General features: G+C 48.1%; 3 protein-coding genes across 5 annotated transcripts in view; 1 reads left to right on the top strand and 2 right to left on the bottom strand.

Moving 5' to 3' along the window:
* Window positions 1–13012, bottom strand: part of eml3 (EMAP like 3) — a 28737-nt gene extending 15725 nt beyond the window's left edge. For 2 of the 3 annotated variants that reach the window (XM_084487040.1, XM_084487039.1), the window contains exons 1-4: window positions 12610–13012; window positions 2450–2629; window positions 1631–1751; window positions 457–1113 (exon numbers count right to left, since the gene is read on the bottom strand). In XM_084487040.1, the coding sequence (XP_084343166.1) occupies window positions 457–1113; window positions 1631–1751; window positions 2450–2629; window positions 12610–12634 (983 nt within the window). In that variant the 5' untranslated portion in view covers window positions 12635–13012. The remainder of the gene's footprint in view (window positions 1–456; window positions 1114–1630; window positions 1752–2449; window positions 2630–12609) is intronic. The other variant, XM_084487041.1, reaches the window with a different exon arrangement.
* A 186-nt stretch (window positions 13013–13198) lies between these two features.
* Window positions 13199–17833, top strand: ecsit (ECSIT signaling integrator). The gene is made up of 8 exons (XM_084487101.1): window positions 13199–13316; window positions 13631–13802; window positions 14113–14515; window positions 14996–15219; window positions 15649–15706; window positions 15986–16134; window positions 16592–16700; window positions 17336–17833. Exons 2-8 carry the CDS (start codon window positions 13653–13655, stop codon window positions 17635–17637), a joined length of 1395 nt encoding a protein of 464 aa, XP_084343227.1. The 5' UTR covers window positions 13199–13316; window positions 13631–13652; the 3' UTR covers window positions 17638–17833.
* A 273-nt stretch (window positions 17834–18106) lies between these two features.
* Window positions 18107–26358, bottom strand: LOC311368336 (uncharacterized protein). The gene is made up of 7 exons (XM_084487138.1): window positions 26259–26358; window positions 21672–25237; window positions 20567–21412; window positions 20431–20480; window positions 20270–20331; window positions 19614–19964; window positions 18107–19200 (listed from the first exon to the last, which is right to left on the bottom strand). The coding sequence occupies exons 2-7, from the start codon at window positions 25014–25016 to the stop codon at window positions 19184–19186; spliced, it is 4671 nt and encodes a 1556-aa protein (XP_084343264.1). The 5' UTR covers window positions 25017–25237; window positions 26259–26358; the 3' UTR covers window positions 18107–19183.
* Window positions 26359–26386: the final 28 nt, after the last annotated feature.

Raw genomic sequence — 26386 nt, forward strand, 5'->3', positions numbered from 1 at the left:
TGTGTGTGTGTGTGTGTGTGTGTGTACATGTGTGTGAGTCACTGTATGTGTGTGTGTGTGTGTGTGTGTGTGTGTGTGTGTGTGCGTGCGCGTGTGCACGTGCTGATCTTCTACCAATCACTCAACATGACCCGATGAGGCTGTGACGACGATGTTTAACAGGCCGTGCTAGAGCCCAGCCCTGTTTTTCAAACACTGTGGTTGCCTCTCGCTGTAATGCGGTATTGCTCAAGGGCTGTGGGGCAGGCCTTGTTTCGACACCCCGGGGGTTTTGCAGTTACACAAGCAGGCTCTGATTCGTGGGATTAGGCGATTAGTCGATTGGTTGCGTTGCCGTGTCGATTTTGTTAAGCCATGCAGTCAATGATCTGAGGCGGGACAGAGACGTGGGCGGGGGGCGGGGTCTGAGAAAGAGTGAGAGACGGGAGAGGCGACGAAGGAGTGGAGGTCACACACAGAGGTTTCTTCTCCCCCAGCGGGTTGGCGGTGTTGGGCCGCGCCCGGGCCTGACCGGGGCCCGGGTCGGGCCGGGCGGGGGCGGCGGCCGGGGGGGCGGCAGCGGGGCCGGGCTCCTCGGTGGAGCTGCTGCTGGTGTCGTGTGAGTCCTCCTTCCGGAGCAGCCGGCGCACCACGGACGTCGGCCGCACCGGCTCCTCCTGCCGCTCCTCCTTCCCCCCCCGCACTGCTGCTGCTGCTGCTGCTCCTCCTCCTCCTCCTCCTCCTACTCCTTCCTCTTCCTCCTCCTCCTCCTCCTCCTCGTCCTCCTCCTCCGGCTCCTCCCCGGCGTCCTCCTGCTCCTCGTCCTCCTCCTCCAGACCCGGGTTGCGGTGGAGCTTCCCCCGGGCCCCCTCCCCCGGGGGGCCCCGGGCCCCCGGCGGAGAGGGGCGGAGCAGAGCGTCCTCCAGCTGCAGGCTCTGGACGGCCTTGCAGAGGGGCGGGACAGCCCCCCCGTGGGGCCCCCGCACGGTGGCCTCTGTCTGGGTGGACTTGTCCAGCAGTGCAGCGAGGGACCAGGGCTCCCCGGGCTCCTGGGACACCGGGGCCCCGACGTGGTTCCCGTTCCCGTTGCCGTGGACGCCCACACTGTTTGAAACTTGGCTGAAGGTCAGATCACTAGGGAGCGTCAATTGATTGTCACACAAAATGAATCCAAATAGTATAAATACACAGCAAAATATACACACACATCCTATAGGCACTGACTATAAATATATTGTCATATTTAGAATGCGTCTTTTGTAAAGTAGTACGTAACAGAGTATGCGAGGACTGTCCAAGTAACGTGTGTGTGAAAAAGCAACAACAATGTGTCTGCTTTTACTTTTTGAAAAGAACACCCGGAAATGGCCTTGCGATTGATAGTACTCACACTTGGTCCTACGAACATCTTTACTGTACCGACAGCGATATATTGTTTCACTTTCTTATGACAAATGCACTTAGTGTAAGTCGCTTTGGATAAAAGCGTCTGCTAAATGCCCTAAACGTAAATGTAAATGGCTTCAATACTTCAACCCAAACCCAGCAGGTGGGAGCCTCCCACGATGAGATGGATAAACCACCACCCCCCCCCCCCCCCCCCCCACTGCGAGGACCTGACCCCTGAGTGCGGCTGTGTGCTGGAGCTCACCTGCAGGCCGTGTAGCGCAGGGTGTCCGCGCAGACGCTGGCCGACCGCTTGGTCTTGCTGCCGTACATGGTCACCGGGTAGCTGGGCGGGGGGTTGCCGGCGAACGAGGTGTCCGGGATCACTGGAAGGAAGGGAGCACAGTGGGGAGGGGGGGCGGTGGGTTGGTGAAAGGCGGTAATCGAGTACCGTGGCTACCGTGGTTACCGTCTGTATTCATACAGGTCGTTGAGCGGATGCTACAGTCAACGTATGCTATAGTCCTTTCGACAAACGATACTTTCTCAAAATATTGTTCGTAAATGTGACTTTTTTCGGTGAATCGAATTGCATAACAACCACTGCAGGTTTTCGGGTTGCATTTCCCTTATTTCGCTCTGTTTCCGAGGACTGTGTTAAAACGCCATTATTTCCGTCCTCAATCAAAACCCAAGTGATTGCAAACAGGGAAGGGACGACCACGCACCACAAACGAGACCGCAAGCAGCGGCCCGACAATCAGGAGACACACGTCAACCAGGAAGCTGTTAACACTGTCGCCGTCCGGCCGGACTCCGCAGTTGTTGACTCTTACAGTTGTTGACTCTACAGTTGTTGACTCTTACAGTTGTTGACTCCACAGTTGTTGACTCCACAGTTGTTGACTCTTACAGTTGTTGACTCCACAGTTGTTGACTCTACAGTTGTTGACTCTTACAGTTGTTGACTCTACAGTTGTTGACTCCACAGTTGTTGACTCTTACAGTTGTTGACTCTACAGTCAGCCGATCACGTCCTCAGGCGAGCGCGAGGGGGGGGAGGGGTTAGCGCTCCGGGACCCACCTGATGCCACGACGTGCTCCTTGAGCAGGGCGATGAGCTGGTCGTGCAGCCGCAGCTTGCGCAGGGCGTCGGCCAGCGAGGACTTGAGCAGGACGATCTCGTCCTCCTGCGCCTGCAGACGCGCCTCCATCATGGAGGTCCGGTGCAGGTACTCGCCGCAGCTGTCCGGGGACACGTCGTCTGTGGGGGACGGACGCACAACGGACAGCACCGGTGAAGAGACGCACATTGTTAATTTGGTTTTGTTAGTTTCTGTTGGTTTGTGGGTCTGTTTTGTATTTGTGTTTGGATGATTGTAATGTTTGTCAGGATCGGATTCCTGCTATTGTAGTAGGGTTTCACTCATATTTGTATTTCTACGAAAAAATGAGGGTTCATTCATGATTCCCATCCACGGTCGGTGTGTGCGTGTGTGTGTGTGTTTATTTGTGTGTGTGTGTGTGTGTGTTTGTGTTTATTTGTGTGTGTGTGTGTGTGTGTCTGTGTGTGTGTCTGTGCGTGGGTGCAAGCCTGCAGAGGGGGAAAACACAATTTAGGTAGGCAAAGTCCTGTGTGTGTGTGTGTGTGTGTGACAGTGATAGTGCAGTGATTGTGTTTAGAAGTGTATTTATAAGTGTGTTGTGTTTGTGTACGAGCATGTGAGTTTCGAGGACGGAAAAGCAGAATTCATTCTCATGCTGGTGTTGCTGGAGCGAATCCCTCTGAGCGGAACAACCAGGCTCACAAGCAAGAGAACACTCTCAAGCTTGAAGATCACTTAAGTCTTCTTTCACCCCCTTCTTCAAAGTCAAGAGTCGTTCTGTACCCACAGCCATGCTTTACTCCAACATTTAACAGGGATTTGTACGCATTAAGCGTTACAGTCTACATGTGTAGAGAGAAGTAGGCGGAGCTACTGATTCATAAATCTGCCCCAGTCCTCCACGGGCCCTTTATAGCTCCTCAACTCCATGCTAGTGGAGCAATAACAGGAGCTGGAGCCGCAACCTGCAGTAATTACACAGCAGCGGTTCCCATCGCTGTTGCTCCCATTGCGTTTAACGGTGTGGGCTCTGCTCGCCCGAGGGTTATGTTCTTGGCCGGACACCACCAAGGTTTGGCGACTCGAGTTGGAATTAAGTTTAAGTAGTTGGATTTTTTATTTGTATTTTTATTACATCTGTTCAGTTTCAGTGGTCAGAAGAATACTATTAGCATTAGCATAATAATAACCACGATAATACCATGATAATATGATATAGATAATGCATATAATATATCATCTAATCTATACTATATCTATACAATAATTAGAATCTATACTTAAGCAATATCACACGAGAGGGAGTGCTGTTGTACTGTATATCAGCACGGCTGTGATTCGGTCGTAGGCACGAGGCCGCAGGCCGAGTGCCGCAGATAATCACACCGTGCTGATATACAGTACAACAGCACGACCTCGAGTGTGATATTGCTTTTATACAACAGTGCTACGAGCACATTTTATTAGTTAACAGTAATAAGAAACAAGAGATTATGATTTGTTTGTTTAGTAATCATTTATTCGGCTCCGCCAACAAAAATAGTTCCGCAACTGAAGGGAGACTAGGCTGTTGCCAGGCAACACATATACAGTACATAAACATTCAGGCTATTTAACAGCTGATGTAACGTTAGCTAATAACGGTTATTAGAACGCCCGTACAGCGGAGTGATTATGTCTGTGAAAAGTCCCAGTGCTGTTATACTGTATATCAGCACTATGGAATGTCTCGTTGTCCAATCAAATTGCTCGGTTGGGACCGGTCGGAACTGTTGTATAATGTAATATAACATACTAAATAACTAATCTACTGTCATTATAACTATATAATAATACAAAGGGATTCATAATAATGCTCAGGCTGTAATAGAGTGAAGTGACCCAGTTCTAAAACCAATTCTCTCGGAGGTGAACTGAACAAGGCCTCTTCTACCCTTCCTTGACCCTGTTGGTCACTCCGGCCACAACTCCCACCATCATTCCCTGAATACTTCCACTGCGGGGCAAATAATACCTATTGTTGTAATACTATGTCAATATCAATTGAAAAAAAAAAAGATTGTGATTCTCTAAAAGCCAATCCCAGGAATCCCTCCCACGGAGATAAGATAATCCTGTGTAGCTGGAAGGAGACAAACACTTGACACTACTTATTATGACTCATGTTACTTAGAAATAGAGCAGACTCTACCACGATAAGAGTTTGACACTGGCCTGGGAAAAGAGAGTGGGAGAATCACACGCCGATTAAGGGAGGGCGCGGTAACGGCAGACATCCAGTTAAAACACGCTAGTGAGGGGGAGATCTTATCCTAGCTATCTCTGTTGTCTACAGGGAATTGGCTAACCTAACAGTTAGTTAGTGCACTTGGTTCTATGAACATCCTTACTGTACCGACAGCGATATATAGTTTTTCTTTCTTCTGACAAATGTACTTTTTGTAAGTCGCTTTGGATAAACGCGTCTGTAAATGTAAATGTAGAGAGGCGCCAAACGTTACACACTGACTGCAAGAAATGGCGGATAAAAAGATGTGATGCTTGGATTAGCAGACGATGAAAAGGCCAGGGGAAGGTCGGATCTTTAACTTCGCTTCTCAGAAAACAGATAATCTGGCATCTGATTCACGCTCAGAGGAACTCCACCGCCACTGGTAGCTGATAAACACTGCAGTAGAAGTGCAAGAGATACTCAACGTTCATACAGAATGAGTCATCTCCAGTTCAGTGACATGAATAATCTACAATGTTTTAAAAAGGGCACAGCTGTCCTCTCGACACAGGATATTCACCCTCGCTTTGTTCTGAGATGTTTGAGTTAGTTCGAGTTAGTTAGTGGTTAGTTAGTTATATTCATATAAACGGTTATCAACAGTCAGTCACCGCGGCACACAGGGGCTCTGTGATACGAGGGAGGTGAGATAACTTGAACTCGGACATCCCGATTGAAACGGTTTGACTCTCTCTGCAAACAAAACGCTGCTGCTAGACCAAACAGGAAGTTGAAAGAGAAAAAAAACACTAGGTGCGAGTTGGTCCCGCCCCCTCACGTGTATCATGGAGGCTATGAGCAGATGCAGAGCAACTGGATTTGAACACACACACACACACACACACACACACACACACACACACACACACATGCCTATATGCACACATGCACATATACACACACACACACACACAAATGTTTTAGGATGTTTTGGGGAAAACAAGATCAAAGAAAAACTTCAATAAAAGCTCTGATATAAACAACACAGACTGGGTTGCACATGACAACAAATACCGATCAACAGTCAAATCAACAGCGCCGTTTAGTTTGAATCGACCTGAAGCGACGGAGGGTTGATGTCTGAGGAGAGGATTAGGCCCTTGGCTGCATTTCCCTCGGTCGTATTCCTTCACTAGGTGGAAGCATGAAGACAGTGATTACGCGGTAAGCCGGTTCCGCTCTCGGACCCCGGCCGCACTGAACCCTCTGCAGCAAAAACATCCTGATGATCAGCAATTAGAGACATTCCTCTCCTTTTTATTTGCACGCCTAGCGCCGGGGCCTCCAGGGAGAGAGCAGGCAGAGGCAAGGAGAAACACATGCTTAAGACTCAGTCCTGCTGACTGGTTGTATTACAGTCTGTCTGTCTGTCTGTTTCTCACACTCTCCCGCTGTGTGTGTGTGTGTGTGTTCCTGTGTGTGTGTGTGTGTGTGTGTGTGTGTGTGTGTGTGTGTGTGTGTGTGCGTGTGTGTGTGTGTGTGTGTGTGTGTGTGTGTGTGTGTGTGTGTGTGTGTGTGTGTGTGTGTGTGTGTGTGTGCGTGCGTGAGTGAAAAGGAAGCCTCCATCCATCAGTATGGGGCATCAAAGAAGCGTTCCCCTTCTAAAATAAACAATCCCTTCGCGGGGGCCAACACACATGCGGGTGGAGATGTGACACCCTGACGGATGAACACATTGTTATTCCTCAAACCATCTGAGATCCTTCTTCCTCAGGAACTCACCCTCTTCCTCTTTTCGTTTTTTTTCTTTAGGACCTGTAATCCCCGGAAAAAATGGATTGTTCTGCATATTTATCCTTTAGATTGAATGAGGAAAAGTGACACGGTTCGAATGGTCGCCGTGCTCACTGTACGGATGTCCCACAGTGGAAAGGCTTGACCTTTGACCCGAGCAGGGCGGATGAGCCCATTCAAGTAGCGTATGCATTAGGGCTTTGACTTTTGCCCAAAAAACATATTCTAAGTTTGTTTGTTTATTAATATTAATATTCAAATATATTCGAATATGTATTATTATAAAACGGGTGGTTTAAATCAAGCGATCTGATTGGTTCCTAACTGGTGTATAATGGGCATATACATAACTGCTATGACGTCCAATCAGTTTGGAGAGTTCTGTTTCAACCCGCGCCTAACCCTAACCCTAACTTTAACTGTTTATTTATTTATAAAAGCAATAGCATAGTTCACTGAAGCCTAAAAATATAATGATTGATGGAGAGGGTGGAAATGTTGTAAAGCATTAGGCACACAGTGAATGAACTCGATAGTAGGCTAAATTGCCAGCGATGGGTTTGAATTATCTTTTCATCTTTAAGGGGGTCTCTCTATCTCATAAAAGAAGTTGCCGCACTGCGCACATAGCTTTACCATGCCCAAAAGCGCCGGTATTCGTAACCTCTTCATCTCTTTCATAGTCGTTCGTTGGTAAGGTTGGTCTGAAGCGCTCGTAGAACCTTCTTAGCTCTACCGTAGTGATGTTTCAGCTCCTGCAGTCTCCGCCACTGTACAGTAACCTTTAGAAATCCCCGTTGCGCATGTTCATTCCAAGTTCGCATTCGTATACCAATTGAGGCCAAATTAAACGGCATGTTTGAACTAAGGATATTGTCTCGGCTGTTATTTATTTTGGGCCGTGGGTACAGCAGGCAAGGTCAGCTCGACTCGCTTCCAATAATTAAAAAAACCTGCATGATTTTATTTATTTTACAATTCAAAAATTAACAAAACTGTCTTCTAAATTAAGGAAATGATACTGGGAAACGAATAAACCATTATAAGCAACGAGTGAACTTAATAAGCGATCGAAATACTTTTTGCAACCACCGCCTCTTACCGTTGACATTTAGTTTTCACCTTAAATATGCGACAGATGTAATTAAGGCAACCTGGTCTCACAGGAATCCGTGAAATGAGTCGGTCTACGTCCCGTTTACAAAAAAGAATGCCCATAAAAGGTTCGAATATTAAGGGCTGCCTAATATTTGTTCGAATATTATAATTTTTTTAAATATTCGAATTATATTCGAATAACGAAGTTCGGAGTCAAAGCCCTAGTATGCATTGAATGTTTCCTACTTGTGCTGTGACACGCATCGTGCTGCTTGACTCACTCTAATATAATAATATGTTGTTTTATCAGAGTCAGTTGTGACTAGTGATCGACCGATATATTGGCCGGACAATATTATTATTATTTTGCCGATTTTGTTTTTAATTTATTATTATTATTATTTTATCCCGGCATGATTTACAGACAGTTCAATAAATGTTCCTTTTTGAAATTGAGACTTGTAACATTTGTTATCATCATTGTGTCATTCTTATGATGTAAATTGAGGGAGCAAAAGCAGTATTGGCTCAAGAAAATCGGTATCAGCTGTCATTGGCTAAGGCTGATGAAAATCCATATTGGGCGAGCCCTAGTTGTGACAGTCACATTGTTGGTCTCTGGTACGTGAACAAGACAAGTTCTAGGGAAATGCGAGTGACGTTGACAACTGGGAAACGTTCCAGGACAGCTTACACAACATCGACGTGTTGACGGATGTGGTGACGAGATGCAGCGGTGGATTGATTCACGGGGCCTCACAGTACCATGAAGACCTGTCCCAATCAGAAGGCTTAGGTGGACAGAAACCATCGGGATGCACTGAACCAACGCACGATGCCTTACAACTGTGGGCTGTGGACTGCTGACGTATACGAACGCAGAGCTAGGAACGAGTGCAATGGATGGGAAGGGTTTGGGGCAATGTTGGAGCCTAACTTTAGACAGGCACAAGACGAACCGAAGCCAAAGGGAGCCCCGCCCCCCCCCCCACAATGAGTGGTTTCACCTCATTGGGGGGGACACACCAGGATTCAGTCTCATGGCGTACGCCCCTACCAGCTAACCCCTGTATTAGTCTGTCATTCCCGTATGCTACAAGAACCCCACTATCATCCCCGTACCCCAAGATCACACTACGCACAGCCGGCCTGAATGACCTTAGCTCCGACCTCTGTGGCCATGAAGTGCTCTGAAATTCAGGGACTTTGAACCAAGTTCCAAGTTGCACACATAGTGCACATGCACTCACACATGGAAACGGATGGCAGACATTCCCATCCAGTACAGGTTCCACCAGTAACATGAGCACAGCGCAGCCGCTCTCTCTCCCCCCGCTTCTACCCCATGGTTCCCTCTTTTTGTTTCTTGGGTTGCAACACAAAAGGCGCTGTGAGGATTCGGAGCCAGTTTGGCAGCCGTTCTTGCCTGGAAGAGCATGTGTGTAGGAGATGCAACTGGAAATGTCTCTCCCCTCCTATTCTGTCTCTCTCTCTCTGCTTCCCTCCCACACTTTCTCTTCTCCCCCCCCCCCTCTCTCTCTCTCTCTCTCTCTCTCTTTCGGTCTCTCCCTCTCTCTCTACTCCCACACTCAAACACAAGGAACCAAAAAAAGACATCAACATTCCGGTTCATTACGACACGAGCGATGAAGGACGGGGCTGACAGTAAGCGGCTGAATCAGAGTCACCTAAATCCCCAGCAATTCACTCTGAACACGTGTGTGTGTGTGTGTGTGGCCTGAGTTTCTTCTCAAAGCAGTGTACACATCACTACATTTATAGAATACGTCGCACGCCATGTTTTCACTGGCACATCCCCATGTAATACAGGCATGGCGCCTTAATGAGGCCTTATGGATGTCAGAAAAAAGCGGGAAAAACCACAAGCGATCCTTGAAGAGAAGAAGGAGGAGGAGGAGGAGGAGGATTGAGTCTTGGGAGTCGATCCAGGTCGTTGGGCTGCCAGCTTGATACTTGCACAGCCGTCGCATCGAAGACCGACTTCTTTGTCAAGTCCCACGGCCGCAATGGCACCGTTTCTGCCCACTACGGACTGAGGAGGAGAACGTTTCAAACCAACAAATGATCCTTTTAGATCTGCTCGTAAATTAACAAATGTTTTGAATGTTTTATAGATCATCATTAGGCTTGGATCGTTTTTTGTTTGCTTTCCCTGTGCTAAATCATCAGGCCAATGATGTGGTTTAAAAGACCAAAGTCCCATGATTGCTTGATATTTGTTTGTCCAACGCCAACTCTCTCTCTCTCTCTCTCTCTCTCTCTCTCTCTCTCTCTCTCTCTCTCTGCGCTGACAGATGGCTTACACATGCGGCGCTCGGCATATCAGCGGGCCACGATCCACCCCCTCTCTCGCTCTCTCTCCCACCGGCTTCCATCGCATGATCCCCACTCCACACTGCACTCAAACTCCACTCCACTCCACTCCACTCCACTGCCCGCCTCTTTAATGCACCTCCTGCCACGCACACCACCACCCACAGACAGAACAAACAACACATCTGTCCCCCCCCCTGGTGGGACAAGACTAACGAAAGCAGAACACCTGTTGGTGGACTGACGGTGGAGGAGGCAGGAGACCACGCTGTGCTCACTGTGGCAAAAAAAAACCCGCCGAGACACATCGCATCTGGGAAACGGATCAAAACAAACCTGTTTTTATTAATGGTGGCGCTGGGAGTCGGAGAAGGAAACGCTGTCTCTGTTGTTTTGATCCCTTTCTCCTCTGCCCGCTTTCTATTTTTATTCTCTTGAGTCCTCGCTGGTAATATTTTGCAACTGTGATAATGAGGCATAAATAGTACAACCACGAACAATCTTGTTTTGTTTTTAATGGGTTTCTTGAACCGAATCACGCCCAAGTCGTTAAAACTTGTGTTGAGTGTAAATGTAAGAGTTTGGCTGTAAACCAGGATGTTTTGAATGTTTTCCAATAACCAGCTCTGGGTGGTGACACGCTCTGGTGACTACCAGTTGTAAGCCACTTTCTGGTCCCTTCCTGGTCCCCTCACAATCCACACTCCACTGCTCACCGCCCAAATACCTGCCCCACTACCACTCCGTTTGGAGGGGGTAGGAGACACGTGTTTGAGGAAGTAGGTGAGAACGAGCCAGAGGTGTCACAAGAAACACTCCCAACGCAAAGTGGGAGTCTGATCTCAGTGTTTCTTGTGGTATCTGTGGAGTGTAGAGGGAGAACCTCCCAATACGCGCCACAGGGCGATAAGATTTAAATTTTGCACTTGAGGGTAGATGAGGGGCAATTGACCCTCTTAGCGGCGTGATTTGAAGGCTGCATGGATGCGTGACTCATAAAGATAAATCCATCTAAAACGCCGCCTTTGTCTGCACGGGGGCAAACATAATGCCATGAGGACTTTTGTCCGTGACGTATGGTGCAAGACTACACATGCTCAGCAAACTGTTGACTGAAGTTACAAGCTATGCATGACAAGTTCTTTGGTAGGGCCGTTTCCTCTTTTTTTAATGTGATATTTTATATGATTCAGGATTCATAATCTCCTTCTTAGATAGTACACCTACTCATCTGAATGTAAAAAATAGATATTTTTGTTTGCTGTTTTGAACCGTGCTACACTGACGTGTTTCAGTGTATAATATCAGTATAACAGTATAATATATCTTGTGCCAGTGCAACACAATTGCTTGTTAAACATGTGTCTAACAAGATATTGTTAGCAGGTATGCTGGCATTGTGCATAGTGGAAGGAGTATAGCCTTATATAGAGTTGACAATAATTGACTAAGAAGTATTAAAAATGGAACTATGAAGTGAAAGTGATCCAAGTGGAACGGAAGTTCAGCTATGGTTTGTAAACCACATGAGCCCAGATAAGGATCTGACAGCTGATTGTTTATCAGTTCGAACCATTAAATGTAAACGTTTGAGTAGTGAAAGCTGTTAACCTCTATTTCTATAGGGACAACAGTGAGTAAGGTCAAAGGAAATACAGGAAATATGTTGACATTGCATATGACTGTCACTCAAATTGCAGAACAGTGCAGCCATGCCGCATTGTTGAGAAATATAGGTAACCGGACAGGCCTTAATTGGTTGTTCCTGTTTATCGCGTTGTTAAGGGCAGTTTGACGTGTGTGTCTGACTGACATCACAGCACTTGAAGTGGGAGGTCACACAGGTTTAATAATTTACATTTACATTTAGGGCATTTAGCAGCCGCTTTTATCCAAAGCGACTTACGAATAATAAGATATCTGTGCACCACAAAGTGAGATATGATCTGATAAACTCAAAAATGTGCTTGATTATGAAATAGGCTGATGCACTCAGCTGATACACTGATTGCTTTCTGTACGTCAGCAAGACGGTTACACGATTATTATTCTGTTTTAAAGACAGGATGCTGACAGGCGCTTCTATTGGGTTGTTTACTGTTACCCTGTGCTTGTAAACACGCCATGCAGGCTGGCTGGGCAGCTTGGTATGCCAACTTGCAACAATGACTCGCTATGGATTGATGATATGATATGCTTTAATATTAGGGCAGGGCAGGTGGTTTCTATTTCCATATTTTCATTGAACCTTCAGTGAACCTTTTGATTCAGAGATGATTTGTGGTGATCACCCAGTAGTTACACTAGCTATGGTACACACAGAAGTATTATTGTTTTCAGCATTTTTTCCGCTTCAGCTTCCACTTATATCTGAATGGTTGTTGTTTCATATGTATTTAACACATGTGGACTGCCAAACCTCCTCTGCAGTTAATTAATGAATCCACGATGCTTTTTTTTTTACATGATCGGATTCGTGTCACCACTAGATAAAGTATACCTGACGATTAGCTGTGATTAGTTGTTATTTCCACTTTTTTGCCAACAGTCTGTAAAACCGAATTATGTCACACCCTTTCCTGACTTTCGAAACTTCAGGCTTGTAAGAATAATAACAACGTCGTAATTACACACGCAGATCATACACAACTCAAACACACATGTCAGTCTAACACATGATGCTGTGGTGCTATAACTCACCCAGGCTGTTCGTTGAACTATCCATATTCCGAGCTTTACACACTTAAAACCTCTAGAAGTCAGTCCTGGGTCGGGGGTGTATCTTCCATGCTGAAAGCTGCTGGTCAGAGGTAACACTTCATGGACCCCCCCTCCTGCCGAGGTGCTTTTGAGCAGGGCAGCACAGAGGACCAGCACGCATGGCAGTGTGGGAGCCGCGGTCAGGGAACAGCTCTCCGCAAACGCGCTCCACACGTCCGGACGGTAATCCGGAAGATCACTTTGACATCGAGCTAAAGCTATGCTGTCAATAAATCCTCATTATCCCGGCACGTTGAGTGGCTCTCACCTCCTGCTTCTTCGTCTTCAGCTGTTTAAACGGCTCTGCTGTACAAAACGTGTGTTTTGAAACATGTTCTCCAACTTTTTCACAACTGGTAACACCCCCCCTATGAAATTGTATCACTGTATACAAAAAAAGAAAAGTTGAGCCGAGATTGATTTTATTTTCGCGGGGATGTCCTGCCACCACGTGGCCACGTTTGGTAGTGCGCCTACGCATGTTGGTAGAAACAAGGCGGAACCAAAGTGTCGTGGAAGGTGTTCAGCGGACACCCAGGACACTGATCGAGGTAGCACTCGGCACGACTGCTGTGTTTTCAACATGGAGATGTCCGTAAGCCGGTGGCTCTGAAGGAGACTATTTGAAACATATTTTCTCGACAACTGTACGTAGTTTTTCCTCTGATAATTCAAATAAAAAACTTTTTATTCCCTGTGACGTTTAATAGTGTTGGCATATCAATTTGAAATTGTTACTTGATGTTACCTTGCGTATTACTTGTCCTGATCTTACTGTCTGACAGTTATCATAATATGGATGTAAATAGCGTGAGTGTGTGCTGAATTTTTGCTCAATCTGATTTGTTAGCAGTATCAAAGTACACCATTAGCCAAGACCTGAATTCAGGATTGCAATTGAACCACCACCTGACGTTTAATGTCGTGGTCATCCTGCTTATCTAAACGTTTTCTCCTGAAGGTCATGTTCTAATGGGTCTACCATGAAATGCGCCCGCTGCCTCCTGAGGCTGCAGGGTCTGGGGTCAGTGGTACCCTCAGCCAGGCCGGCCAACCGGTATGCCTACCTTCTTCAGTCGACCACGGCCCCAGTGTTGACCAAGCCCCCCGTCGCTTTCAACTCTCATGGCGAGGTAAGCTCACTGGCAGAAACTGAATGTAAATACAGCTCATATTGCTGCTCGATTCAGGATGATTCTCCTGGATTATCTTTCGGAGCTGGGCAAAATCAAACGTTATTTTTCATAATATCCAAGTAGTCTAGAAGGCAGTATTTTGAATGTCAAGTCAGACATGTTTTTTTCTTTCTTGAACTCGTTGATATCATTCAATAGTATACAACTCTATTAACTTGACACACTCAATATATTCTTAGAGCCATATAGACCATAGTTGAACTCAAGTTATTTAATTTACTGACAAAATCATAAAATGTAACTACAGGTTTTGAGGCATTTCCACGGCAGCTCGGCGTGGGCAAAGAGTTCCCCCCCGTCGTCTGACCTGAAGGAGAAAGAAAAAGAGATAGACAAGTCGCTGCTGTCTCGGGACGAGCTGTTCGAGCGCGTCGCTCGCGATGCCAAGACCAAGGCCGCCTTCGACAAGGCCATCGAGGCGTTCACCAAGCGGGACCGGCGGCGCCGGGGCCACGTGGAGTTCATCTACGCCGCCCTGCAGAAGATGACCGAGTTCGGCGTGGAGTGCGACCTGGCCGTCTACAACAGGCTGCTGGACGTCTTCCCCAAGGAGGTGTTCGTCCCCAGGAACTTCATCCAGCGCATGTTCAACCACTACCCGCGGCAGCAGGAGTGTGCGGTGCAACTGCTGGAGCAGATGGAGAATCACGGTGAGCTGTGCGTGTTGTGTTGACACGACGACGCACACACACACACACACACACACATGCAGGGTTTCCAAAAGGATGTTGGCAATGTGGAGATTATGTCTGCTAAGACATTCGTTATTTATTTCCGTCACCAGAATAGTATAGTAATGATAACCGCAATGATAACTAAATATATTATATCTGGATGTTTATGTTGTGTTGTTCTGTGATGGAGCTGAGACACAGCAAATACGACATTATGGCTCAATCACAATGTAACAATATCCAGAATCCCAGCTGATGCAGCTGATGGATCAGTACATCCATATTACGTGGATGATCGCATTGCCCGGTTCCAGTCCACAGCTGAAGCCCTAACCACAAAGCGCACACTCCCCACCACCTCTGCCACGGACCTCACACTGCTCTCGTGTCTCTCTCTCTCCGTCCCGTTGCGTCCCCCGCCCCCCTCCACCCCCTCCACCCCCTCGTCTCCTCCAGGCATCATGCCCAGCGTGGACACCAAGGTGCTGCTGGTGCAGATCTTCGGGGAGAAGAGCCACCCCATGCGGAAGTACCAGCGGCTGATGTACTGGTTCCCCCGGTTCAAGCACGTCAACCCCTTCCCGGTGCCGCGCCTGCTGCCCGCCGACCCCGTGGACCTGTCGCGCCTGGCCCTGACGCGCATCGCCAACGACCTGGGCGCCAAGGTCACCGTGTACCAGGTAGGGCCAGGTCACACACGGTATGGGGGGGGGGGGGGGGCTGTCGATTGGAGAACCGTTAGAATTTAAGTTGAACTAAAACGACAGTATTTTAAAAAGGAACAGATGTGACCGGAGTAAAAATTGAGTGTAAGTGAATCACAGACCGAAAACCGACTGGCTTTGCATTGTTTATTGAGGTTCGTATTTTAAGCGTATAATCGTTTAATCGTAAATTATAAGCGTTCATCAACGTTATTAGCTCAATACTATTTTTATGCTGATGTTTGAAACAAAGTTGGTTAGAACTAGATCTGGTGGGCTTTGGGTTAAGATGGTTCTGTGAATTTCTTGTAACAAATACCTGGCAATGAGATGCATGGCAAGTAATATGGAGATTAATTTTGGCTGAAGAATTATTAATGTTTTAATGTGTTTCTCCTCTCCCAGATGCCCTACACAGACATCACAGAGACTGGAGAAGAGATCACATTGCCGCATATAGTGGGTAAGAATGGACGCCTTTTTTTTAAATATTTTGATATTTTCATGGTCGTTGTCGTACTCCCTAAGATATCGATAATGTGCCACGGAACGTCCTACACCAAACCTGTGTGATCACAACTTCGGTGTTGTGTACATTCATTCACTTAAGGACCTTAAAATTTAGGTAATGCTCGGGGTAGGAGTGAATAATCACTCCTGACTATTTCCAAAGCCACAGCATGTCCGACCTGCACTAGTCTTTACCCATCTAATAAACAAACCCTACCATGTGTGGTGGCAGGTACCCAGAGTCCGGACCAGATGGAGCTGCTGGCCAAACACAACCCCAGCAGGCCGGTGTTTGTGGAGGGACCCTTCCCCCTGTGGCTCAGGAACGTCTGCGTGTATTACTACGTCCTCAGGGCCGACCCCCTGCCCCCCGGAGAGAAGGTGACCCCACCGGACTCGCCGTCACTCACTGAGATACAGCCATGTTTTAGATCTTCTTTTTGGTGTTTATTTTTGTTAATAAATAGCACGAGTTGTTGAGGAATTATAATCTGTAAAGTGGAGGTTTTCCTAGGATAGAATAGTCTTGAGTTCAGAATCACTTTACTATTAAGCAGCAGGCAAGACCAGGAAAAGTAAAACAAAAATCGTATGACACTTGTATTGTCATATCATATTTGCCTGTTATGAATATATCCTAATAGATCTGTATTGTCCAAAGTAGGGTTAACATTGTGTTTGTGTTGGTCTGCATTTTTTCTCATGTTTTCATGTGCTTTGATTGTTCTTAGCCTCACATGCAAGTCACTTTTGAACAACGTGTCTGCTAAAGGACTAAGTGCAATGAAATGCAATGCCTGCTCCATGTTCTGTCTGTGTTACCGCATGTGTCCACCAGGTGGAGGAGCCCTACGACCCAGAGAGGTCTCTCTACTACCCTCTACAGCTCAGTCTGGATTTGGAGCGGGACATGGGGGACCTGGGTGATGACTTTGATGTGGAGGACTGTAAGACTTGATATAACCAAATCAAAAACATTACAATGAACCAGTCACAACACACTAATGGAACAGTGTGTTGAATTAAAAACAACCTGATTTACAGTAGGAGATGCAGCTTCCAAAGCAAGAAAGTGACGCTAATAGCAAATAAAGTTGTAGTACTGCACAACCTGGTTTAAAAATAACTGGACAGAGTAGAATATAGCAATAGGAATCAGATATACAAGGTAGTTTTGCCTGATCGTGCGTTACAGTAGATATCGCATACCAAAGTGCTTTCTAACAATGTTTGAATACACTTTACATAAGTGTCCAGGTACAGTGTAAGTACTCAAGGAAGTACTGTAACAACATGTAGTTAACATGCAATCACGTTGTTGAACAGGGATAGCATAGCTTTATTACACATTACATACTGGCCCGATCACATTCTGTACTGCATTACAGTATTGCATTGCATTACAGTTAGAAAGGCACTGCAGCAAGAACAGTGGAATATATTGTGTTACCCAAAGGTCTGACACAAATGTGTGCATATTATACTTTATAATACATGCATATTAAATTTAGATTCACCCCTATCTTGACACGCATCGTTTTCAATGTAATAAAGATCACCCCCCCCCTCTCTCTCTCTCCAGTGGACGAGGGCCCAGTATTTGCCATGTGCATGACGGGTCAGGGTGACCAGGCCACCCTCAACCAGTGGATCTCAGGCCTCCAGGAGACCAACGCCGTCCTGGGCCGGGTCCCCACCCTGTTCCGCCTGGACGCGGGCCCCCGCGAGCTCCAGAGCCCACCAGGGGAGGGCCACCGGCCACACCCACCCCCGGACACGGAACCCTGGGTCCCCGGAGATGAGGAACGAGCCGGAGCGGCCCGACAGGAAGTGGACGTTACGCTTGAGGAGGAGCCCCAGCACAGCCGGGGTGTGAAGCAGTAGTGATCATGTGTGTGTGTGAGTGTGTGTGTGTGAGAGAGATGTTCAGGAGAAGATGTGTGGCTGTGTTTGTGATGGAAATGTCGCTAAAGAACAACGGTTAGCTTGGATTAGAGAACAGAGTACAGACAAGGTCCATTTGTAGCCACTTATCTCAAGCAATGAATGGCATTCAAGCAATGAATAGTGAAATAAAGCATTTCCCACATCACTGGGTTTTTGTTATTTGGTCTTCATAAATGATTCAGTCGTACTCTAAGTGGTGGGCTGTGTTTAAGATCTCAACAGCAGATAAGCATGTTGAAATGTTTGCGCGGGTGTCTTTAGGCTAATACTGTTACAGCAATATTTCTGGTCCAGTGTAGAATGTAATTACTCCTTCAGATCTGAACAGAGTAATTTAATTGTTTGGGAGGGTGAGATTCAATCACAGGAACAACCGCCCAAAGGTATAAAATATTTATTTGTTCAGAAAAAAAAGCATTCCTTTTTTCAACAACATACGAGTTAGCTTCAAAATTACATTCTCAAATGGCTTGATTTGTTATAGATACCAAACTTGTCGTGCAGGTTTTTTTTTCCTCTGGTTTTATTCAAATATAAAATGACGAGTTAAAGACTATGTGCTCAATGGAACATACAACATTAGAAGAGAGCAGATGAATTTGTCAACATGTAAACGCATCGCAGAGCCCATTCGGAGCTCCGCTGTGCATCCATTTACAGCACATGCAAGAAAATGTTGAGTATCCACAAATGAGAATCAACACAAAACTAGCTAGGCATACCGATAATAACTAAACAAGCTGTATGACAAAGCTTGCAATAAATAAATAAGGTTACATTTCCATTGAAAGGTGGATTGTAAGAAACCCAATTTGTACAAGTAAACGATTTGGCATATTACTTACATATAACTTGATTGTAACTAAAAAAAAGTCTTGTGTCATGTTTAAAGTTGACATGTTTTTTTCACATGGTGAAGCTTGAAGAGTTGATGTTCTAACTAGTTCTATACCTGTCTAAGAAGGTTGGGTACAAATTTAAAAAAAGCTGGCGATCAGTGGTGTCAGGACACTAATGCATCAAGCAGCTAGAAAATGACATGCATAATTTAATTAAGAGTATACATACTGTATCAAGTGTGAATGCAAACCGTTTATTTGTGCAGTAATAACATAGTAAACAGTCGGCAATTCGTCAACTCTTTCCAAATAATTACAATATTACAAAAACTTTGTTAAGACTTGTGCTCTGTGTTTCCATTAGAAATTAAGTAAAATATAGACAAACTTGTAGGCGTGTTCCCTGTACAGCATTCAATTAAAAGTAGGACATCCTGGGGAGGGAATGAGTCCGTACCTCGGGGTCTTGTTCGCGAGTGAGGGGACGATGGAGCGTGAGATTTGGCCGGCTGAAGATGAGTGAGATGAGTGATCAACAAAAGGCATCGCAATCCCAGAAAAGAAGAACGGTAGACGACAGGGATCATGGTCATCTCTGGTGTGTGATCTTTTTTTTTGTCTTGTCCCATTGAGGTTTTTCCAATTTAGCTCCCGTTCGCTTCTGTAAAAGAAATATGCGGTGAACTGGGTGTGTAGATTGCATAGGAAATACAACATGCAGTTCCTGACACATACGATAATATATCATTCAATAGTAAGATGTCTCAAAATCTCTCTTTCGGTCACACTAAAGTCAAAATCCTTTAATTAATTATAAATTGTCTTTGCACCCAGCGTCCACAACTTTAGTTAATTTTCAGCCTGAGATGTACTCAAACAGCTCTCCGTTACAGTAATCCTTATATAATGAACACAGGCCGAACATCATGAAATCACTGAAATGTGATCCAAAAGCACGACTGTAAAAAGCTGTCCGTTTCTCTCCATCTAAAAACACACACAGGTCTCTCCTTCTTTACTCCCCCACAAAAGGAGGGTGGGTAAGTCACCCTGTGAAACCCCTTCCCCCTTTACCTGCCAGAGTGGCGCCGTGCTGCTGCAGCTGGCTGGTGAAGAAGCGCTCGCGCTGGGACACCTGCTCGTCCCAGGCGTCCAGGATCCGGCGGCACTCGGGCGGCTCCAGGTTCAGGGTGTCCGGGTGGGCCTCCTCGATGTGGGCCCTCACGCCCTCCAGGCTGTGGGAGTAGAGCAGGTCGCCGCACACCATGCACACCAGCAGCTGGTTCAGCGGGTCGTGGTCCATGAGGTAGCGGCTCCGCCACGTGCCGTCCGAGATGGAGCCGAAGTCCTCGCCGCCGTGGTCGCCGTCCAGGAGGCCGCCGCCGCCGCCGCCGTGGTCGGCGTAGCAGGCGTCGGGGTCGCCGTCTGGGAGGGGACGAGGACATGCGGTTCATTTCACGCGATTAAAAAATATATTTTCATACACGACGGCAGACTCACAAATAAAATAAGAAAATTAAATAGATAAGTAAAAGAAAACAAAAAGGCAGTTAAAAAAATGCATTGTAGAAAGTGCAATGTATTTAAGATTTAGCAGAAAGCTAAAGCAAACAAACCATACAATTAAGGAATAAAACAGATCCGTAAGAGAAAATAAAGGCAAAAAATATATATATGAAAGTGCAATGTATTTAAGATTTAGCAGAAAGCTAATGCACACATAAATTCACCTTCTAGCGGGACTGTGTCGCTGGAGTACGAATAATACCCCATTTCAGCATCTGAGGTCGAGCTGTGGACGAAAAGGAAGAAAAAGGATATAAGTACACAGTTTTAGGTTGCATTCCTACAATCGCGAAAGGGAGGTATATCCATGTCCAAGGTTCCTTGCCTCATAAGATGTTCCGAGTCCTCATAGGCAGTGTCACAATCTCCCGGGTCCTAGAAGAACACAAGGAGAACAAGGTGAGCCAGCGGTTTATGGTGAGGAACCACTAGTGCAGACGGGGTCGACCTGGGGCCCCTACCTGGTTCTCTGTGCAGTGGGGCCGCTCTTGGTCCTTCGCGGGCCTGATGGGCTTCCAGTTGCCAGGCGCTCTCCTTTGGGACAGCTCCCGGTCCCGGATGGCCTTCCTCGCCCTCTGCTCCTTCTTTTTAACCCTCCAGTACTCCCTCTTCCTCCTCAGGAACTCTTCCTGGGACTCTCCCGGGATAGGCTTCGGGGGGGCCAGGGTGCTGATGGGTAACAGTTTAGTGGGGGAGGCCTGTGCGGGTTTTGGCTTCGGGGGCTGAGCGTGGGCGGGCTTCAAGGGGCCGCCGTAAGACGAGTTGCAACCTGAGGTAGGAATGAGGGGTTCGATGGGGAAGAGGTTGATGCTGGACAGCGGATTGTCTGGGGGTGTGAGAGTAGCAAGAGCAGGCGCTGCGTTGCTGTTCTCCTGCACGGTCCACTTCCTCACTCGGGACTCGTCCAAGGAGACGCGCTGCATCACTGGCGGCTGCTTCTCCACCAGACGCAGCTTGCCGTCCAGCACCCCGTCGGACGAGGCGACATTGACTTTGCTTTCCGCCGTTACACTCTTGTGACACTCCGACGCGTCGGGGTCACAGGACGTGCCCGAGGGCTGGGCGTTGACCTCGTGCCGGCCCCTGCTGGGCGAAGAGGTGGAGCTGCAGACCGGCGGTTTGACCTGGAGCAGGTCGGGGGAGCGTCCCTCGTTGGACGCGGTGGGGCTGACCACCAGCAGCGTGGGGATGCTGTGCACTGCGGTGAGAGTCGCGGTAGGAGCCTTGGGCTGCAGGACGCGCTTGACCAGTGGACCCGTCTGGCTTTTGCCCGACGGGGCGTTGTTGACCGAGAGGTGATTCAGAGTCTGAAATACCAAAAAGAGAAAACAGTTTTGTCAAACAAAATCTTGGTGATTGTTAACAATTCAATGATCTGTGCATTCACAACATGACAGAATACGTTACTACTCTTGTTTTTTATACCTTCCGTAAAAAGCATATCCCCTCAATTCATTAAGATGGGATTGTGAATTTAAGAAGACCTACATCGGTATTGTGAAAACTGGGCATGATGTTTTGAAAACAATACCATCAATTCATGCCGGGTCTGGCCCCTAAACATACCTGGACGTTGTTTTGGGACAAGAGCCTGCTGTTCTGTCTGTGACCGAGACCCCCCTTCTGCCTGGCTTTTGAGCGGGCTCTCTGCTGTCTCTTCTTCAGCTTCCAGTACTCCCTCTTCTCCTGCAGGCTGCTCCCACCGCTCACACTGCCCTCCACCCCCACAGACTCCGCAAACACCGGTCTTCTGAACGGTTGCTGTGGGGCGGATGGCTGAGACTGCGGTAGACATTGTGGAGGCTGCGCCACCGGTTGCGCTCTTTGTGGCTGCGACTGCTGTATGGCGGGCGAGTGGTGCAACTTTGGCGGCTCTGGGGAACAGCAATTCTGATGGTGACTGCCCGACTTTTTGGTGCACAGCCTTTTGGCCCGACGTAGGGGAGACAGCATCTGCATGGGGCAATGGAGGTCCTGGGTGGTAGAGGACAGCGGAGGGGAGGATTTGCTGGTCTGGGTTGAGGCATCAGGGTAAGGGTCTTGCGGACAGGTGTGCACCAAGTCATCAGGGTCTGCCTGCCAGCTTTTGATCTGTAGTGTTAGGTTGGCAGCCAATGGCAGCTTGTCGTCTTCGTCTATGGAGGCTTCTGGGATCTCGGATTTCATCTCCTGCACCAAGTGCTCGTCTGAGACGTAATCTTCTCTTTCGGTTTTACAAGGAGACGGCTCTGTTTTTATGTTGGCGGGCTGACATTCAGTCACTGTGCTGAGGGATTCTTCCAAGAGTTTTTTCATGGAGGCCACGGCGAGGAGAGTAGTAGCCTGGGTCTCTGCACTCAGGGTTGGATCTGGCTCTGGCTGAGGCAAGGCCGGCAGAGGCAACGGCGAGGGGGCCAGTTTGATTGGACAGATGGCTTGTTCAGGTTGAATATTTAGGTCAGCTGCTGGTACCGGTTCACTCTCTACTTTGATCTGTTTCGCCTGCTGAGGATTAGGCACATTAACATTACAGGAGGGGAGGATGTTCATTTTCTGCTTGGCAGAATTCCTGATTTGCGTAGTAGTAGTATTGGTCATCATCGCTGATCGCTGAACGGGTGTCTGCTTGTGTGTCTTCCTCCTCTGCATGGCTGCGTCCCACGCCGGCACCAAGCCGTGCTTCAGCTTAGTGGCCCGAGCCGCCCTCTGCTCCCTCTTCTTCACCCTCCAGTACTCTCTCTTCTTGGCCATCCGTTGCTCCTCCGTCAGCGCCGGGTCCTCACACGGGGCTGGTGCCGCCAGCAACGAAGAGACCGCCATCTTCATGACACAGCCGCCGCCGAGGCTGACGCCCGTCGCCGACACCTCCGAACCGGCAGCCAGAGGAAACGGAGGGTGCGTGAGTGTGATCTGAGCGGGGTTGTGCACCGCCGAGCGGTTTGAGTTCGGCACGGCTGATCTTTGAAAGTGCGTCCTCGGCCTGATGGACAGCAGTCGCGGGGGCTTGTTCGCGGACTGGCCGTCTCGCGGCAGGGTGACTCGGACCTGAGCCGGACGTAGTGGCGGAGGCGGGCGGTGGCTGAGCCTCCCCGAGTATCCGAGCCCGGCGTCTCTGTTGTGAGCCAAAGACCCGACGTGGGGCGGATGCTGCGGGTGTGCGTTGACGCCGTCGTCAGAGAGCAAACAAGAGGTCTGTTCCGCCTCGTGCCCCCCCGCCGCCGCCGTATCCGTGGGAATCGGGGGAAGGCTGACTGTCACCGTGCCGTCCTCTTTGATGAACCCGCCGATGGTCTCCGAGGCGTGGCTGAGCATGCCGCCTGTCGACCGGCCCCCTACCAAGGCGAGGGTCTGCACTCGGGCCCTCCGCATCTCCTCCAGTATCTTCTGATAGCGTTTGACTCTCCTCATCAGAGAGTCCTTCTCCTTCAGCTGGGCCTTCACCTCCAGGGACTGCTTGGCGCGTTGCTCCCGCTTCTTGATGCGCCAGTACTCCCTCCGTCTGGAGGCCGTCTGCTCGGGGGACTCGTTAGGGAGGATTTTGGGGACGTTCCGCGAATTGTACATGGTGGCAAGGGACGGGAATTTGACTCTTATGTTCCTTTGATTGGAGAAACACTTCTGGGTTTCAATGAATTTATGCCTCGGCGTTCGGCATCTGGCAATCCCCCGACTGACATTAGAAAAATAGGTGTGGTTTGAAAACTTCCTGGGGTATTCTATCCTTCTTTCAACCTTGACGTTGGGCACAAAAGAGGGCTGTGTTTTCCTAGTGACCTGCGGGTTTTCTACTTTAATAAATACTGTGTTCTGATTCGGACCAGGTCCAACTGGGTTCAACCTTGCCGGCCCTGACGCCTCGTTCGTTTTCTCCTCTTTCTTGGCAGCTGTGCAGGCAAGTCGAGGCACAGAAGATGAATCAAGCATCACTTGGTCGTTCTGCAGTAAGCGATCGGCAGGTCCCTCTCGTGGCCTGGGGCTACTAACGCTTTGTTTTGGGCCCACACTTTGTACAGAAGACAGGGGAGGGGGCTGTTTGAGACCCCCACGGTGCGATACCCCCGTCTTCTGCGTTCCTGGCCTTGGGAGCATTGTTGTTCCTGTGAATTGTGTTCGCTCCCTGCTTTTCGTCGACCTAGCTGCCAGCTTTGCTCTCTGTTCCCTCTTTTTAATCCGCCACTGCTCTCTACGCTTGGCTACTCTGTCTTCCTCCGACACAGGAGTGACCCGTGCCTTATCAACACTGTTGTCGCTCCCGCTGGGGACCAAGGCACTCTTTTTTAGTCCGACCTGACCCGCCGCATTGGCCACTCCACTCCTCCCGGCCTTGAGAGAAGCGAGGTGAGTGGACGACACGATTTTTAGGCCTGTGGTGATGTCAACGTTTAAAGGTTTCGGTTGATTGCATCCTACTTGTGCCTTGTGTTGTGCTTTAGGTGACGGTACAGCCGGCCTGTGCACACCCGGGTGGGGTGCTGCTGTGGAGGAGCTGCCTTTTGCGGACATTTTGGATTGTAGCTGGCAAGCTTCCGTTGTCCCTGACGGGTGCAATGTTACTCTATTTGGAGGCACTGAGGGGGCACTGATTTCCAAGGTAGTTCCACTGGATCTGGATTGAGGTGAGGTAATAGAGCCACCTAGAGGGCCTCCGGTAGATTGGCATTTCACTGAATCATTATCAAATGCACTGTTTGCAATGTGACCCGATGCGTTAAACTGTGGCAAAACTTGGTTGAGTTTCATCGTTTGAAACCATCTCTCTTTTTGGCTTGGACTCATGTCCCCTGCATCCTGAACGGCTGTTTTCTCCTTCAGCAAGGCCAGAGAAACATCGACCACGTTGCCTGAATTCTGCTTCTTCTGCACTGGTGAACTGGGGGCGGCCTCGCAGCCAGACGTCTGTGTTGGGCAGACATCACTGCTCTGCTGCTGCATGGCTGGCGGGCTTGACACCAGACCGGCTCCAACGTCGTTTCCGTTCTCAACTTCTGCCAACCAGGGCGTCCCCTTTTTAATTCAGTTCATTATTCTGCTTTTGGTCAGTTCGAAATCATCCCTCCAAGGGTGAGCGCGTCCGAGCTACACATCAGAAACTAACGCTGGCCGTTTCTGGGATGTTTCTGCAGCTGACATCACTCTCATCCTCCACATGGGTCCTGGGGGGTAGAGAGGAAAGGTTGTTTTTGTTGGCATAGTATGTATGCAGTCACACCGTTATACAGTTTACACACTTCGAGACTACATATAGGTGATGGATTATTTGTTTAATCCAATTAACTGTAATATAGTTAGGGAAATGTGTGGATTTAAATATCATTACAATATTTTAATGATACCACCGCCTAATATGGTTAATAAATAAACACATTGACGCGCGCGCACATTCTCTCTCTCTCTCACACACACACACACACACACACACACACACACACACACACACACACACACACACACACACACACACACACACACACACACACACACACACACACACACACACACACACACACACACACACACACACCTGGATTAGTGATGTTGAATCAGCAATCTATGCGTATTATTCGTAATAACAATGCAGACGGGAATAAATAGGCTATCAACGCTACATCAATGCCGCTAGTCATTGTGACAGAGGATTTGTATCCGATGATCTTTAAGTGAGAGAATTTAACATGTGATGAAATTGCATGCTATTTCAAACATGCCATTTACAAATCTAAATATCCAGGATTCGTTCGAATACGTGGTGTTTCCTCACATTTGTTTGTGATAGCGAACAGAAACCAGGAAGGAAGCAGAACAGCACTGTCCCTTTAAACCTGTCCTTTTCTATCGCCTATTCCATTTGTCGCTAGCCATTTCATTCTTTATACCTCTTTCCCTTGAATCCACAAAGCGAGATAGTGAAAACCAACACGAACGTACAAACACACGCCGATACGTACAGGACCCTCGACAAATTCATGCGTGATCTGTGTGCTGTGGCTGTGTCTGTGTCTCTTGCAGCGGGCACAATGGACAAGATCGTCCTCCTCTGTCCACACAGACTGGCGCCTGTCTGTGTCCGCTCCCCGTCTCTACAAAACGAGCTGAACGAGGAGCCACGCTGTAAGACAAGCCGCTAACCGCACACGAGGACTGAAAAGACGTGGAAAAACATGCATATGCGTTTACCTTTTAGTTACACTTAACTTTCCGGGACAGTTTGTGAACGTTTGGACAGATATTCTGCCAGGACACTGCAGTAGCTACTTTCCGCGAGCCTGCCTTTCTCTCTGTAGCTGCCTTGACAACGCTGGAAA

The sequence above is a fragment of the Micromesistius poutassou genome, assembly GCF_964030765.1.
Source record: "Micromesistius poutassou genome assembly, chromosome: 23".
Lineage (NCBI taxonomy): Eukaryota > Metazoa > Chordata > Actinopteri > Gadiformes > Gadidae > Micromesistius > Micromesistius poutassou.

Coding starts and splice junctions, on each gene's coding strand:
- ecsit (XM_084487101.1), top strand. CDS start 13,653: ATGAAATGCGCCCGCTGCCTCCTGAGGCTGCAGGGTCTGGGGTCAGTG. Junction 13,803..14,112: donor CTTTCAACTCTCATGGCGAG/GTAAGCTCACTG, acceptor ATGTAACTACAG/GTTTTGAGGCATTTCCACGG. Junction 16,701..17,335: donor TGACTTTGATGTGGAGGACT/GTAAGACTTGAT, acceptor CTCTCTCTCCAG/TGGACGAGGGCCCAGTATTT.
- LOC311368336 (XM_084487138.1), bottom strand. CDS start 25,016: ATGCAGCAGCAGAGCAGTGATGTCTGCCCAACACAGACGTCTGGCTGC. Junction 20,332..20,430: donor GACTCGGAACATCTTATGAG/GCAAGGAACCTT, acceptor TTTCGTCCACAG/CTCGACCTCAGATGCTGAAA. Junction 19,965..20,269: donor CGACACAGTCCCGCTAGAAG/GTGAATTTATGT, acceptor GTCCCCTCCCAG/ACGGCGACCCCGACGCCTGC.